Below are 12276 nucleotides of genomic sequence, written 5' to 3'. Positions count from 1 at the left end.
ACACACAGGGACTGTTAACTCGCTGGGCTAATCTCAAGGTGGAAGTAAACAGGTAATGGTATTACACGTGGCCTATGACCCGTGTTCCTGCTTGGAGGCTTGTTTGATCTCATGTAATAAAGTCTCATAAAACACATTACCTTTCATGTACAGATATATTGAATGCCCATGCCCATTCAACGTGGGACTTTTTTCTTTTCTCTTAATTAGTTTGAGCAACATGTTTCATAACACAATTAAACGTGTTGCAAATCGCAGTGGCTATCAGAAGATGACTTGCCGGTTTAAGTTTGTTATCACTTGAGTGTGTGCGTGTATATATATCTAATCTATATATTTATCTATATATATGGAATGTTAGTAGGAAAGAGAGCGAGGGAATAACATTGAATCAACATCTTTCAACTTCCACAGTTGGCTGGAAATACTCAAAGAGAAAGGAGGCAGGAAGATGGAGGGGACCCGGATATTTTTGATTCTTCTGCTTGTGATTCTTCTGCTTCTCTACTTTCTGAAACAGCAGTGGTCACGCCGACACTTTCCCCCTGGACCTCTTGCCCTTCCTGTCATTGGAGGCGTATGGAGAATTAACTTTGGAATTGGATATAATGAAGAAACACTAATAAAGGTACTTTCTTCTGATTATTAAGCAATATTTTTCTGTGGTGGCAATGGACCAAAGAGTTGTGAAAACTTATAATTACTTACTAGAATGTCCTAGACAATATGCTTAGATGTTGTAATAATATTATTATAGTTTGCCCACCACTTTTTTGTCAGAGATTGAAGATATTGCTTATTCGAAATATAGCTCTTAGAATCTCCTAGCCTAGACTGTATGGGCATTGCGTATTGCAGCTATAGTCCAAAAATAAAAAATTTTTAGTTCTGCTTATTGTCCCAGTGGAACCAACAGTTCACAAAAGTACTATGAAAATAATACTTTTGTGCAAGCAATGAGACTTCCTCCCTCATTTTGCTCCATGCGGCCCTTTATGTTTGCTCACATATCTGCTGTGGATGGTGCTCCCAATTCCAGGAGCAATTTTGATGACATGAAGAGAGTGGTGGAGAGAACCTCCTTGGTTGTTGTATGTTTTCCGGGCTGTATGGCTATGTTCCAGAATACTTCTGGAACATGGCCATACAGTCTGGAAAATATACAACAACCCTGTGATCTCGGCCATGAAAGCCTTCGACAACACAGAGAACCTCCTTCTTCCTAGCTGCATTAACAAAAACATTCCATCAACCAAATTACTGTATATACTCGAGTATAAGCCTAGTTTTTCAGCCCTTTTTTAAGACTGAAAAGCCCCCCTCGGCTTATACTCGAGTGAGGGTCCTGGTTGGCTTATATTTATACTCGAGAATATATGGTACATTTATTATTTTTCTGTATTATTGTTGCTACTATTACATTTATTTTACTTTATTTTTATTATTATAATGAATACATTTATTATTTCACTCTGAGAGCTAATCATGCCCATCTGTGATAAGGAATAAAAGACTGTGCTATAGGAACAGGTGCGGACCCAATCAACTGTTTACCTCAGTCAAAGGTAGCTTGGAAAAACCAAGTTCTCAAAGCTTTTCTGAAGGATATCAATGTAGGGGCTAATCTAATTCCTCTCCGAAGAGAGTTCCAGAGCCGAGGGGCCACAACCGCAAAGGCCCTCTCTCTTGTTCCCACCAATAGTGTTTGAAACGAGGGTGGCAATGAGAGTAGGGCCTCTCCAGTGGATCACAGAATTTGTGCAGGTTTGCAGTAGGAGAGGGGATCATGGAATCCCATGGAATGTAAGAGTGTTGGGATTTAAAGCTCTGCAAAGTCTTTTGTATGTAGTGGAAAAGCACACCAGTCATGCCTCAAAAAGTGTTAAATAGATATCAAAGAGATATTTTTGGCATTCTGTTTCAACATTAAATGGAACGTGTGAGATGCTTTGGGTGAAGGAATCAAATAGCACTTTGAACCTAAACGATTCATTTTAGCCTGGTCTTTTGTAGGCATCAATCCACTTCTTCAGGTGCACTGATGAAGAAAGTGGTTTCATATTCATGAAAACGGTTGCTGAAATAAATCTGGTATTCTTAACAGTGCTGCTTGATTCTCTTCAAAATTATTAGCTTTCTTTCATTCATCTTTCATGACCCATCTTTCATCAAACCATACATCATATTTCATCATGATATATCTGTTGAGGTAGTTTAGGATACATGATCTACAAGTGATTATTTAAAGGGCTAATGTTCAATTAAATAAGTGCTTTTTGTTGTACAATTAAATAAGTGCTTTTTGTTTATTTTGTTTACTTATCATGTCATGAGCGAATTGAGAATACAGTTACAGTGTTCCCTTACTTATTGCAGGGGTTCCAGGACCACCTGCAATAAGTGAAAACCCACGAAGTAGGGACACTATATTTATTTTAATATTTATACATTATTTTAGTAGTTATACACTATTTTAAGTCTTTATCAACCAATTGTGTTGACAAATCACCTCCTTCTCCTCCTGTTGCCGCTTGGGCTCCTTTTCTCTCCATTTGGCTTCTCCTTCCTTCCTTCCTTAGGCTGTAAATTGTAATTTTTATGATTTATAATAGTCTTTTGGAGTTTATTGAAAAACCGCGAAACAGCGAATCCGCGAAAAGTGAATTGCGAAGTAGTGAGGGAACACTATATAGTGTTCAAAAAACCACAAGCAAAGTTTAAAACTTGGCATCATACTAAATTTCCTTCGACCAGAAGTTGGCCACTTGGAGTGCTTCCGGTGTTGCTGTGTGTGCTTTTCATTAATATTGTAAGACTCCTTTGCACTTATATTTCAAAGTATGTGAGACCACATGTTTCAAAATACATGTGAAAGAGAGTAAGAAAAGATAAGGATAGATCATTGTGGCCAGAAACTTCAGAGATGAGGATCTGAAATAGGTTACCATTTCTTTATTAGCCTGAAATTATTTGCTTCATTTGATTGTAGCTTTTCTTTTTCTTGCTTTGATCCAAACTGCAGTTGGCAAAACAGTATGGGAACATTTATACTTATTGGGCAGGACATATTCCAATAGTAGTTTTGTCTGGATTTGAAGCTGTGAAAGAAGGACTGGTTGATCATTCAGAAGAATTCTCAGATCGGCCAGAAACTCCATTCCTTACACTTATAGGAAGACAAAAGGGTAAGTTGTGGACTATGAGATCTTTCTGCAGAGAAACAAATGAGGACAGATTAAAGCAGTTTTTAACTGTTGAAATTACACTAAAAAGTCACTTCTGAAAATAGCAACTATACTGTTTTTGCCAGCATGGTGTTGTAGTTTGAACCTTGGAAACTCATTAGTTACCCTTGAACAAGTCATACTTTATGAGTCCCTGAGGAAAGCAATAGCAAACCTCCATGGAGTATTCTTGTTTTTAAAAAATCTGTGTAACATGCTCACCTCAAGGTTGTCATAAGTTTGAAAATACATGAAGGGCAACAACAACAAATAAATTTGCCAGATTTTCCCCTATTAGCCAGGATTTACCCGAGTTAAAATATATACTGAGTATATTTTCAGGGGTTTCAAAAGTGCTGATGAGTTACTTTTAAAATTAACAAGTAAGAAATAAAACTACTCACGGAAGATGGATATATCAAAGAATGCATGCTAAAATGGGTCAAAAATATTGGCCATACAATTAGCCTAGACAATGGGAATGCCTCTGGAGTGGAAAGTAAAAAAAAAAAACAACATTCAGAAATCCCTGTTGGAAATTTTTTACAAAATGCTCTATCCATATTACATGACACATGTAATAATAGACAAAATGCAGCCACAATTGAAAAATACCTGGAAACAAGCAATAGAATTATTTGTTCATATGTGATGGTCCTGCAAAAAGGATTGAGATCCATAAAACTATGGAAGAAGTATTTGAACTAAAAAATACCCATGCATCCAGAAGCATTCTTACTAGTCATAACAGCTAGACAACTTCTGAAAACATGTGACTCTTTTCATTCTGATGACAACGGCATAAAGAATTGTATAGGCACGGACGTGGAAACTAGAAGAAACACCTACATCTACATGACCTAACAGTATCCACCTTTTTTCTCACTTCTCTGATTTTGCTTCTGCAGAGAAAAGGTGTGTAAGAGCTTGCTACTCAACCGGGGCTCTGAGAAGCTCTATTTTAATACACTGAGCACGCTTCTCCTTTCTTGGCCAACGGAAAATATTTTTCTTTCATTTTTCAATCCTTTATTCAGAACTCCACTCTCTCTTTTTGGTTTTGTTTTAATTTGTGCATCAATAGATTGAGTGTTGGACGAGGATATCGCGAAGCCAGGGTTGAGATTCCTTTTGGCCAAGTGAACCTAATGTGTGACCTTGGACTTCCTCAATCTCAGAGGAGGGTCAATGCAAACCCCATCAGAATGTATTCTGCCAGAGATTTGAGCTTTTCTCCAACTTCAGGAAAGTGCAGAAAGTTGAGTAGGTCCCCCCATCTCACTGTAGTCTCTGACCATGACATGGCACCTGCCTGCCCCCCATTGCTTGCCCTGAGGGTCAGGTGGATCAAATAATTAATTAGTTAGTTAAGCAATCCCTCATTGTCCTAGTATGATGGCCCTCCAAGTGTAGTGTCTTGGCGGTGAGTACATAAGTGACTGTGGATCTATTATTGACCCACATGTTCTTCCACAGTGAAGGCATCTGTTTCCAGGTGGAAGGCGGTCCTGGTCAGGATTGGCTTGTCATGCCTTCCTCTTGGCACGTTTCTCCGTTTCACCCTCGATTTGTGCCTCTTCAAATTTCACAGCACTGCTGGTCACAGCTTACCTCCAGCTAGAGTGCTCAAGGGCCAGGGCTTCCCAATTCTCAGTGTCTATGCCACAGTTTTTGAGGTTAGCTTTAAGCCCATCTTTAGACCTTTTTTCCTGTCCAGGAAAAGAGATCAAGCAGTAAGGAAAGAGAGGTGATGTGTCATGGTCAGAGAAGATACAACCTGTATTTTTAGATTTTGAAATCATGTGCCTTGTCATGGTCTGTAATTAAGTTGGCCTCTTCCACAGTAGCAACCTAGCTATATTTGACCTCTACTTTGTAAGTAATAACTGGTTACTGATTCATTCCACCCTCAGGTATTGTATTTTCAAATGGATATACCTGGAAGCAGCAGAGACGGTTTGGCCTTGTTACTCTGCGGAAGTTGGGAGTGGGGAAAAAAAGCATGGAGGGCCAAATAGAAGAGGAATCCCGACAGCTTGTAGAGGTTTTTGCACGTGAAAAAGGTATGTCACAGGGTGTTACGCCCTAGGCAGCTGGAGCACCGAAAACCAAAACAAAGACCAATAACAATATAATATCTTTATTAAAGCAAGTAAAGTTCCAAAAGGAAATAAGCAGCAAAGTTGAAGAAGCAATTGACCTTCCAGGAAAGATCAATTTTAGTCCAGTAAGATAAAGTCTTATGTCCAGTATTAGAGTTCAAAATCCAGAAACCGAAACATACTCAAACTCCGCCTGAGTTTTGAGTGGGGAAAAGAGCAGGAAGCAAGAAGAGTCTTCTAGAATAAATGTCCAAAAACAGGATTTCAGGGCAAGGCAGAAACTAGATGTTAAGGAGCTGAAATGCAGTCCAAACTTGGCAAGAAGGTAAACCGACACCCGGTCTACTCAAGAGTAAGCGCACCTTCGGGCCACTTGGAATCCAGGAGCTGGAGACGATGATGTTTCCCCATGAGATGTAAAGTTGTCACCGCAAAGGCGAGTTCTCAACACAACACTTTTATTGAAATTCATAAGCTCCCCAAACTAGGTGCCTAACTCCCTAAAACTTCCCAAGAGAACTGAGCTTGTTACAGTTATTACACCAGGTGTCTAACTCCCCAATTCTTCCCAAGAGAACTGGGCTTAACCATAGTCACCACGCTCAGCTAATCTGGCGTTTCTCCGGAGGCTCTGTCTGTTTGATCTGTCTGAATGTACAAATGCCCTACGATCAAACGCCAAAGTTTTCCGGAGAATCTGGGAGAGCCTGCATTGTTTCAAGGGCATTCTTAATTGCCTCTGGCCCGGAAATGTCAACATGAGGCATCTGGAAGGGTGTCGAAACTTGCTGACTTGGGAAAAAACCCAAATCTTCTTCATCCTGGTCAGGAAATGGCACAGGGTCCAGGGCCAAAGGTGCCCTAGGCATCACACAGGGATGGTGTGATCATGTGTTAACCTGAAGATTTCCTTTGGGTAGTCTGTGCTTCTTTTTGGTATGGAATTTGACATGTTTATCTTGCTTCCTAATACAAAAATAAATGCTCAGAAATCCCAATACTTCTGTTCTCCAAAGGAAAAATCCAATTCCGAATATTATTTGGTTGAACTGATATTAATTAAACTTGATTTACAGGGCAGCCATTTGATCCTGCTTTGCCCATCACCAATTCAATCTCCAACGTGGTATGTGCCATGACTTTTGGATACCGGTTTCCCCTTGAAGATGAAACCTTCAAGAAACTGACCGATGCTGTGGCACTCACCTTACAATTTGCAGGAAGTCCATTTCATGTGGTAAGTCATTTTCATTTAGTAAGCCACTTTAGACACCTTTGCAGGAGCCTAGGAAAAGCTTGGCCTCTCACTTAACATTGGATAAACCAAAGTGCTCTACCACCCAATCCCTCTGCAATGCCAGAAATAAAGCTTAATGGTGTGATGCTAGAAAATATTGAACATTTCGTACCTAGCCACCTCTCCACAAATGCCAACATCGATGCCAGAATACAACACTGTCTGAGCTCTGCAAGTGCAGCATTTTTAATGAAGCAAATAGTGTTTGAGGTTCACGACATTCGTAGAGATACCAAGATGCTTGTTTATAAAACTATTATCCTTCCAACTTTATTGTACTCCTGCAAAACAAACATTATTCCTAACTTCTAGAAAGATTTCTTTAGTGTTGCCTTCAAAAATCCTGAAATTCTCTTGGGAAGACAGGCACACAAACATCAGTATCTGGAAGAAGCAAAGACCACCAGCATCAAAGCGATGATCCTCCTCCATCAACTTTGTTGGACAGAATGCCTCATTGTCCAAATGCCCTAAGATCACCATCTCCCAAAGCAGTTACTTTATTCTCAACCTAAGAATGGAAAACAAAATGTTTGTGGACAACAAAAGAGATTTATAGAGCGGCTTAAAGCTAACCTGAAAAAATGTGAAATAAACACAGAAACTGGGAAGCCCTGGCTCTCAAGTGTCTAACCGGAAGTCAGCTGTGGCCAACAGTGCTGTGGATTTCAATGAGGCACGAATGGAGGACGAATGGGAAAAATGTGCTAAGAGAAAGGCAGATCAATTCTACAATTTAAACTATTCAAGTTAGTTTATGATGGCATAAATTTGTACCGAGATGGCAGGTACTGTTTCTAAAGAGCCATGGTATTTTGTGTGCAAAATTTCTGCATTTTATGGGGGAAAGAACAGACTGGGATAAAACAATCTGCATGGTTACCCAGAAGTTGTGCTGCTTCGTATAAAACATGGGTGGAGGTAACATACAAAATACTCAATTTTCACACAAAAAGAACCTCATGTGCTCTTCTGTGCAAAACAATATCCTGAAACATTTCAGAGTACTTAACATGAAGCAAAAACTGAAATAAAATTCTCTTGTTTATTCTTCCTGATTGGGTTTCTTGAACGTTGGGAACCCACTTTTCAACCAGAAAATGAACAATGGAAAATATTCTTTCTATTTTTGTGATTTGAAATAATTTCTGAGTTACAAACACATAATATCATATGGCTTTATTAGTAGTATTTTTAAGAGGAGGTGTACTGCTCCTTACCTCTGAGATGGAAGCTCCATCTACACTGCCATATAATGCAATCTGAATTATATTACAGTAGAGTCTCACTTATCCAAGCTAAACGGGCTGGCATAAGCCTGGATAAGCGAATATCTTGGATAATAAGGAGGGATTAAGGAAAAGCCTATTAAACATCAAATTAGGTTATGATTTTACAAATTAAGCACCAAAATATCATGTTATACAACAAAATTGACAGAAAAAGTAGTTCAATACACAGGAATGTTGTGTTGTAATTACTGTATTTACGAGTTTAGCACCAAAATATCACGATGTATTGAAAACATTGACTACAAAAATGGCTTGGATAATCCAGAACCTTGGTTAAGCGAGGCTTGGATAAGTGAGACTCTACTGTATATAATGCATATTAAACTGGATTATAGGAGGCCTTCTAGACAAGCTTCTTAATCTGGAGTAAGGAGGTGGGGTTAAAAATCCCAGTACCTTAAGGAGAATCCTTACACTACAACATTCAACATTCGTCCTGGGAAAAATGATCTTACGGCATCCAGAAAGGTTTGGTTAATGCGGATTGAACAGAAACATAAAGAGTACAGGATGTAGGTTTTCTTTTAATTTCTTTTCTTAATTACTCTCCAAGATGGGCTGCACATCACAAGCATTTTGCAAATGCTCATGAGTGCTAATGCACTGATGCATCAGCTATATCAGGATTTTAAAATGAGGATCAGCGCTGTAGCAGTACACCAGCGTACTGCAAGAAAGGCTTGTTTTGGGGGGAAGCACTGAGATATACAGTGCTTTGTAGTAGTACATCCCCCCCAGATATCATGTTTTGGAGGTTTGGGGGCCTGTACAGATGAGGCCTGAGTCTACAGTGCCATATAATCCAATTCAATCTGCATTATAATGTTAATGTAGATGTTATGGTTGAGCCTTCGGGCTCCGATAATAGAAGAAGGGGGCATAAGACTCCTCGAGAGTCAGACTCTTTCGAGGAGCGTGAACGAAAACGGCTCCGGGATTTGTTTACAGACCCGACAGATGAGGACTCATTTGAGGGTTTTTCTGAGGGTTTGGAGGAAGAGATGGCCAGCTCGGAGGAGGATGACATGGAATAGACTCGTGTGAGGGAGGATTTGGGTGTTGGGGAAACAGGCAATGAAAGCATGGGAGGTGAGTGGCGGGTTGCAGGATCAGACCCATGGACTGGCTGGAGGGATGGAGCGGGATCCACAGCTGGGGATGCTGTGGGGCGCAGTCAAAGGTGCTTTAGCTCTGATGAGGATGATGAGTTTGGGGCGCCTGGAATTGGGATGGCAGCTGACAGCGATGATGAGCTTGAACTGGGATAAATTGGGGTTTGGGATCAATGTCTAATTGCGTTGGGCAAGGTAATCTGGACGGACGCTTGGGCTTTTGTTGGGGAACTTCCTGAAGACGGGTGTGATTCGTTGCTGGATACGTAAGTTTACCAAGGACACTGGGCATCGACGGCGGGAGGAACTGTGCGGGGTTTTTCTCTGTGCAACTTGTGTTTAATCTCAATAGCTTGGACCTCCGTCGTCTTTTTGACGGGCAATACCTACTCACACTGGATTGACGCTGGACTGACTGACTTCGATTCTGGATTATCCCTTCTGCTGCTTATCGGTGAGACCTTTGGATTCCTAGACGACTACGTTTGGCTATTGACCTCTAGACCGGATTGGGACCCTGCTGACTGCCGTTTCCCTGACTGCTGAGCCTGGACCTGGATATCGTTGGCTGTTCAACCTTAAATTGAATCCTGACTACGACCACGTTTTCCTTCGCTGCAGGGAGGAATAAACAAGCCTGATTTAGTCTCCTGCTGTTTCTGAGTAGCAGAGAGGAATCTGCTACCAGTCTGTTGTTTACATTCTGACTCCTGTTGATCCTCCTTTGTTTGCATTGTTTGCCAGGCTGAAGTAAGCACTTTTGATTTAATCCGGATTATACTTCTGTTTAACCCGGTTTTTTCCCTTTGAGTTGTTTAAGCTCAATCTGAGTTGTTTTTGTGTTACCTATCACACTGAAGTCAAGTGTTTGCCCTGTTCTTTGTCTCCTACAGGCATTTTTAGTTCTGTAATCTCAATAAACTGAGTTTTGCTTTACTCACTGGCGTTCTGTCTATGACAGATTGCCCAACGCCCTTATAAAAAAAATTTTTTTTCTCAGTGAGGTACCAACGTCAAGAAGACGATGGAGGAGCTCAAGGCCCGTTTTGACCAGCTGCAGGCTGCATTTTACGCTGCACAAGCAGAACAGCCAGCTAAGGGACATGTAATGATTCCTGAACGTTTTGATGGATCCCGGGACAAATTGCCTACTTTTTTGGCTCAAATAGAACTTTATTTTTCTCAGATTAGCCCACAAGCTTTTCCTACGGACACCAGCAAGGTGGCATTTATTTTGAGTTTACTGACCGGTTCAGCGGGACAGTGGGCAACTAATTTGATATTGGGTAATGACCCAGTCAAGGATAATTTGGTCAACTTCAAGAAATTATTGTCGGACACTTTTGGGGATCCCCTTCGTATGGAGAACGCTAGCTGGGCTCTTTACCGGTTAAAACAGGGAAAAGGGTCTGTTTTGGACTACTTGAATAAGTTTAACTCTCTTCGCCATCAATTGGACTGGGGGGAGAATGCATTTATGCTTTTGTTTATAGCTGGTTTAAGTGACCATCTTCAAGATGAACTGGCACGGTTAGAGCCAGCAGAAAACTGGGACGCTTTGGTGGTTAAGGTGTTGCATTTGAACGCCCGGTTTGAATTGCGTAAACAATCTCGGCCTATGTATGCGCCCTCTGTATTTGTATCTAGGGCACCTGTAGCTAAGGGGGAGGAGCCTATGGAGCTCGGAGTGTTTAGAAAGTTGTCAACGGTGGAAAAGGATCGTAGAAGGCAATTAGGGTTATGTCTGTATTGTGGGACTGCTGGGCACTTTGCTAGGAACTGTAATATCAAGCCTTCTCAGTTTTCGGGAAAAGGCCAGCCCTAGTGCGATGTGAGTCCAATGCACTAGGGCTTATAAGGCAGTCACTAAAGGGAAAGAAACATGTTTTTGTACCCATTTCTCTATCTGTTGGGGAAAAGAAACTTGTTTCAACTCTGGCATTGCTGGACTCAGGGGCTACGGTCTCGTACATGGATATTGGGTTTGCAAGAAAACATAGGTTCCCTACAATACGTAAAGCATGCGATATATGGGTGGAAGGGGCGGATGGAAGACTACTGGAATCTGGAGTGGTTAATCAAGAAACCTCAGGAATAACATGGGAGGTGCCAGGGGTAACTGGAGAGTTTGTATGGGATATCACACGGTTACCAAGATACAATGTAATTCTGGGAATGGATTGGTTATCTTTGGTGAACCCTCAAGTGGATTGGGTGAAGCTTACTATAGCTTTTAAAAGGCAGGGATGTTTTGCTTTAAATTCTTCCCAGATAGATATGGAGGGTGTGCCTACTGAATACAGGGAATTCCAAGATGTTTTCTGTAAGAGGGAAGAAGATAAGTTACTGCCTCATAGACTATACGATTGTGCGATTAGACTGGTGGAAGGCGCTAAGTTACCAGCAGGAAGGTTGTATGCTCTAACGGTACCTGAAAGACAAGCCTTGAGAGAATTTCTTGATGAGAATCTAGCTAAAGGGTTTATTCGTCCATCTAGCTCTCCAACTGCTGCACCTGTGTTTTTTGTGGCTAAAAAGACGGGGGATCTTAGGCTAGTATGTGACTATCGGGTTCTTAATAAGTATACCATCCGTGATAGGTATCCGCTACCTTTGATTTCGGAGCTTCTCTCAAGAGTTCAAGGGGCTAAAATCTTTTCTAAACTTGACCTACGGGGGGCGTATAATTTGATTAGGATACGGGAAGGTGACAAATGGAAGACGGCATTCAATACATGCTTCGGATGTCACGAATTTCGTGTGATGCCTTTCGGGTTATGTAATGCGCCCGCCGTCTTCCAAAGGTTCATAAATGACGTGTTTAGAGATTTGATTGATCAATTTATGGTTGTTTATTTGGATGATATATTGGTTTTCTCAAAAGATGAGAAGGAACATCAGCAACATGTGAGGCAGGTGTTGCAACGTTTACGGGATAATGGGCTTTTTGCTAAGGCCTCCAAATGCGTGTTTAACGTGTCAGAGGTGGAATTCTTGGGACATGTAGTTTCAGGAAAAGAACTAAAAATGGACCCGCACAAGGTTGACACTGTCAACTCCTGGCAGGAACTTAAGTCTAAAAAAGATGTACAGCGTTTTTTGGGGTTTGCTAATTACTATCGAGAGTTTATTCCAAACTTCGCTAAACTTACTGTACCTTTAACACAGCTATTACGTAAGAAGCAACCGTTTGTGTGGGGAAGGGAGGCTCGAGATGCGTTTGAACAGTTGAAATCTAGTTTCCAAGAT

General features: G+C 41.0%; 1 protein-coding gene across 1 annotated transcript in view; it reads left to right on the top strand.

Moving 5' to 3' along the window:
- The first annotated feature begins 231 nt into the window (after positions 1 to 231).
- LOC100563550 (cytochrome P450 2C39-like) overlaps positions 232 to 12276 on the top strand; it is a 28084-nt gene continuing 16039 nt past the window's right edge. Inside the window, exons 1-4 of the mRNA XM_016995687.2 lie at positions 232 to 628; positions 3023 to 3185; positions 5138 to 5287; positions 6403 to 6563. Of these exons, the coding sequence (XP_016851176.1) occupies positions 452 to 628; positions 3023 to 3185; positions 5138 to 5287; positions 6403 to 6563 (651 nt within the window). The 5' untranslated portion in view covers positions 232 to 451. The remainder of the gene's footprint in view (positions 629 to 3022; positions 3186 to 5137; positions 5288 to 6402; positions 6564 to 12276) is intronic.

This window comes from Anolis carolinensis, chromosome 3, assembly GCF_035594765.1.
Source record: "Anolis carolinensis isolate JA03-04 chromosome 3, rAnoCar3.1.pri, whole genome shotgun sequence".
In the NCBI taxonomy this organism is placed as follows: Eukaryota; Metazoa; Chordata; class Lepidosauria; order Squamata; family Dactyloidae; genus Anolis; species Anolis carolinensis.
This window is presented reverse-complemented; position numbering and strand designations above follow the sequence as displayed.